The sequence below is a fragment of the Canis lupus genome, chromosome 18 (genome assembly GCF_048164855.1).
Source record: "Canis lupus baileyi chromosome 18, mCanLup2.hap1, whole genome shotgun sequence".
NCBI lineage: Eukaryota > Metazoa > Chordata > Mammalia > Carnivora > Canidae > Canis > Canis lupus.
In genome coordinates, this window is record NC_132855.1 from 58,706,333 (window position 1) to 58,710,994 (window position 4,662).

A 4,662-nucleotide genomic window follows, 5' to 3' on the forward strand; every position below is an offset into this window, starting at 1 on the left:
TAGCACAGAACCAGTTTGAAACAGATCAGAGCTGAAGCTTGTGCAGAAACCCCCTGAGACTGCTCCACAGTTAACTTTAGTACATTATAATACTAAAATCTCTTCTCAGGGGCAGAATTTAGGCTATTTTCTTGAGCTTGTGAGATATACACTAGCATGTGAACATGCTAAGTATGTGCAGTAACCTAGAATGCTAAGGAATAAGGTATGTATAAGTTGCCTAGAGTATATGCAAGTTTCCAGACTCTGACCCCTCTGCATACTGAATAAAAGCTAACTGCACTATCTCCAGGCAAGACACTGCTTTAGGAAATTTCCTCAGTGTTCTCCTTATCTATTGCAAGAAAATAAAAGCTTCCACATGGGACTGATTGTAAGCCTTGGATGTACTACCAGCTTGAACTCACCGAAGAAAGGTACCTAGAGTCCAGTAACAGAATGGGTGGACACAAAGAAGGAATAAACACCAGTGGTATTTAGGCACTCTGGAATTATTCACTTGTGAATGTTACAATCAGTTTCACATTTTTCACAGAAGTGCTGATGCATCTTTCAACATAACTGGCATTGGCAGTTGCTGAATGCATTATTCTTATTACCTATGGCATAACCCCAAGTAACAGTACCCCTGAGCAGATATGGATGACTTAGACTGTCAGAATTCTCTCCTTGTCACACCAGGAGCTCCTTGACATCTTGCCAAAATTCTTTTAAAAGCTTCAGTTACATCTGTGTTCCTCAAGCTGTAGATGAGAGGATTTAACAAAGGAGTGAGAATGGTGTAAAAAGCAGAGAAGACTTTGTCTTTGATTGGTGTGTGGTAGGATTGGGGAAGCATATATGTGTATAGGGCAGCCCCATAAAACAATGTCACCACCATTATGTGTGATGAACAGGTAGCAAAAGCCTTCTTCTTTCCTTCATCTGACTTTATCTGGTGCACCGTGATGAGAATCTGAGCATAGGAAGCAATCACCACAGAGAAGGGGATCAGCAACATCATGACACAGCAAATGTACATGACCATTTCATAGGCAGCTTTGTCACCGCATGCCAGCCTTAGCATGGTGGGTCCTTCACAGAAGAAGTGATTGATCTTGTGGGAACTGCAGAATGGGAGACTCATGGTGATAGGGGTGAGGAGAAAGCTGTCCAAAGCACCACCTAACCAAGAGCTGGCCAAGATCATCCAACAGACCTGGTGGCTCATAAGGACAGGATAGCGAAGGGGGTTGCAGATGGCCACATAGCGGTCATAAGCCATGAGTCCCAACAGGAAAAACTCAGCCCCCACAAAGCCCATGTAGAGAAAGTACTGGGCTGTACAGGCAATGAAGGAGATAGTCCCCTTGCCCACGAGATAATCGATCAGCATCTTGGGCACAATGGTAGAGATGTACATCATGTCAATAAAAGAGAGATGACTGAGCAGGAAATACATGGGGGTGTGGAGGTGAGAGTCTATATGGATCAGGAAGATCATGACACCATTAGCAATCATGGCCATGAAGAAGATGGCACAGATGATGCTGAAAAGGAAGACTGAGATTGCACTGTGAGTGAAGAGCCCTGTGAGGATGAAGTCACTGGAAGAGGTTTGATTGTCTCCATCCATGGTGCTGAGTTGAACCTGGGGACATAAGGAAATAAGTGGGGGGTTAGTGAAAGTTCCAGTAGATAATATGAACCCTTCAAAATGCCTGTAGAAGTATTTATTACATTAAAATTATTTATATAACTAATACTAAGTATTTTGTATGTGTGTGTATGTTGTGGGGCTGGTGTGCAATTTCATTCTTGGATATTTCTTCTTGTTGAAGAACAATTTGAAAGTTGAGTCTCAGATTCCATCAAAATCCTAGAGGAGAACACAGGCAAAACTTGAACTTTTGAACTTGGCCACAGTAACTTCTTGCAAGATTCATCCATGAAGGCAAAAGAAACAAAAGCAAAAATGAACTATTGGGACTTCGTCAAGATAAGAAGCTTTTGCTGTGCAAAAGATACCATCAATAAAACTCAAAGACAACCTGCAGAATGGGAGAAGATATTTGCAAATGACGTATCAGATAAAGGGCTAGTTTCCAAGATCTATAAAGAACTTATTAAACTCAACAGCAAAGAAACAAACAATCCAATCCTGAAATGGGCAAAAGACATGAAGAGAAATCTCACAGAGGAAGACATAGACATGGCCAACAAGCTCCGCATCACTTGCCATCAGGGAAATACAAATCAAAACCACGATGAGATACCACCTCACACCAGTGAGAATGGGGAAAATTAACAGGGCAGGAAACCACAAATGTTGGAGAGGATGTGGAGAAAGGGGAACCCTCCTGCACTGTTGGTGGGAATGGGAACTTGTTCAGCCACTCTGGAAAACTGTGTGGAGGTTCCTCAAAGAGTTAAAAATAGACCTTCCCTATGACCCAGAAATTGCACTGCTGGTGATTTACCCCAAAGATACAGATGCAATGAAATGCCGGGACACCTGCACCCCGATGTTTCTAGCAGCAATGTCCACAATAGCCAAACTGTGGAAGGAGCCTCGGTGTCCATCGACAGATGAATGGATAAAGAAGGTGTGGTTTATGTATACAATGGAATATTAGCCATTAAAAACGACAAATGCCCACCATTTGCTTCGACGTGGATGGAACTGGAGGGTATTATGTTGAGTGAAATAAGTCAATCAGAGAAGGACAAACATTATATGGTCTCATTCATTTGGGGAGTATAAAATATAGTGAAAGGGAATAAAGGGGAAAGGAGAAAAATGAGTGGGAAATATCAGAAAGGGAGACAGAACATGAAAGACTCCTAACTCTGGGAAATGAACTAGGGGTGGTGGAAGGGGAAGTGGGCGGGGGGTGGGGGTGACTAGGTGATGGGCACTGAGGTGGGCACTTGATGGGATGAACACTGGGTGTTATTCTATATGTTGGCAAATTGAACACCAATAAAAAAATAAATTTATTAAAAAAAAAAGTTGAGTCTCCAGGGAATGAAGATGAATGAACATTTGGAAATTAATGATTGCTTTAAGGGAGTTTAGTTATTATTGCAGAACATGTGGGCCCCAGAGAGGCTTCTTCACCTGGAGTTGGCTTCCTTTATTTGAAACATGAATATAGGGCCACCTGAGTGGCTCAGTGGTTGAGCATCTGCCTTCAGCTCAGGTCATGATCCTAGGTCCTGGGATAGAGTTTTGCATTGGGCTCCAGCAGGGAGCCTGCTTCTCCCTCTGCCTGTGTCTCTGTGTGTGTGTGTGTGTGTGTGTGTGTGTCTCATGAATAAATAAATAAAATCTTTTAGAAAAGAAAGAAACATTAATATGGCTGCAAAACAACAGATTTAGTTCAAATAACCCATTTAGTAAGATGTTTTGTTGAGTTGGAGATTTTTGTCACAACCATAAAAGTAATGAGCCTCACCCAGAAACTATTTGGGAGCACCTGAGTGGCTCAGTTGGTTAAGCGTGTGCCTTCAACTCAAGTCATCTGGGTCAGGCTCCCTACTCAGGGGCGAGTCTCCATCTCTCTCAACCCCTCACCCTGCTCATGCTCTCTCTCTCTCTCTTAAATAAAATAAATTTTTTTAAAAATAGAAATAACCATTAAGTTATTAGCACAGCTGAAAAATTATGAGCTGTCCTAAATTGGATCAGAGCATTGTCCACCTGATCAATAATTGACCTTATTTGTTTCTTTCTTTATTTGTTGATTTTTTAATCATCAACACACTAACTTTTAAATATGAAGAGCTCCCTGTATTATACATGCTAGGAGTATTACTTAAACAAAACAGGAGATGTCTTCTGTGACTTAAGATTCTAGCTGTGACATAAAGAGAATAAGCAAATAAAGCACAATATTGGTTTTGGATAATGCTAGCAAATACTATGAGGAAAACTTTAACATGGATAATTAAGGATAGTAAAGGAGAAGCTGTGTCAAAATTTGGGGGGAAAGTGTCCTGCAGAATGAATATCTAATTTAAAATCCCTAAGGTAGGAATGTCTGAGGGTGCTCAGTGGTTGAGCATCTGCCTTTGGCTAGGGTACTGGAATCAAGTCTCACATAGGGCTCCCAACAGAGAGCCTGCTTCTCCCTCTGCCTGTGTCTCTGCCTCTCTTTGGGTATCTCTTATGAATTAAATAAATTTTAAAAATTATTTATTTATTTATTTATTTATTTATTTATTTATTTTTAAATATTTTATTTATTTATTCATGAGACACACAGAGAGAGAGAGAGAGAGAGAGAGAGAGAGAGAGGCAGAGACACAGGCAGAGGGAGAAGCAGGCTCCATACAAGGAGTCCGACATGGGACTCGATCCTGGGACTCCAGGATCACACCCCAGGCTGACTGTGGCGCTAAACTGCTAAGCCACCAGGGCTGCCCAAAAATTATTTAAAATAAAAAAATAAAAGTAAAATCTCTAAGGCAGAAATGAGCTTATGTTTAGGACAGTTCAGGCATAGCCCTGTGACTGAGGGGGCAGTTAGTTAGTGAGGTTAGATTTTAAGGCATGTAGGCTAAGAAAAAGCGATTCAAAATTATTTTCTAAATATTATAAACAGAATTGAGGTATGGTTGACAGATTTTAATATTTTTGAGTATTTAAACAAATATTCAATATGATTTCTTTATTAATTT

General features: G+C 40.8%; 1 protein-coding gene across 1 annotated transcript; it reads right to left on the reverse strand.

Moving 5' to 3' along the window:
* Positions 1-655: 655 nt before the first annotated feature.
* On the reverse strand, positions 656-1,615 carry LOC140609387 (olfactory receptor 2T6-like). Its single transcript, XM_072784733.1, has one exon. The coding sequence runs from the start codon at positions 1,613-1,615 to the stop codon at positions 656-658; it is 960 nt and encodes a 319-aa protein (XP_072640834.1).
* Positions 1,616-4,662: the final 3,047 nt, after the last annotated feature.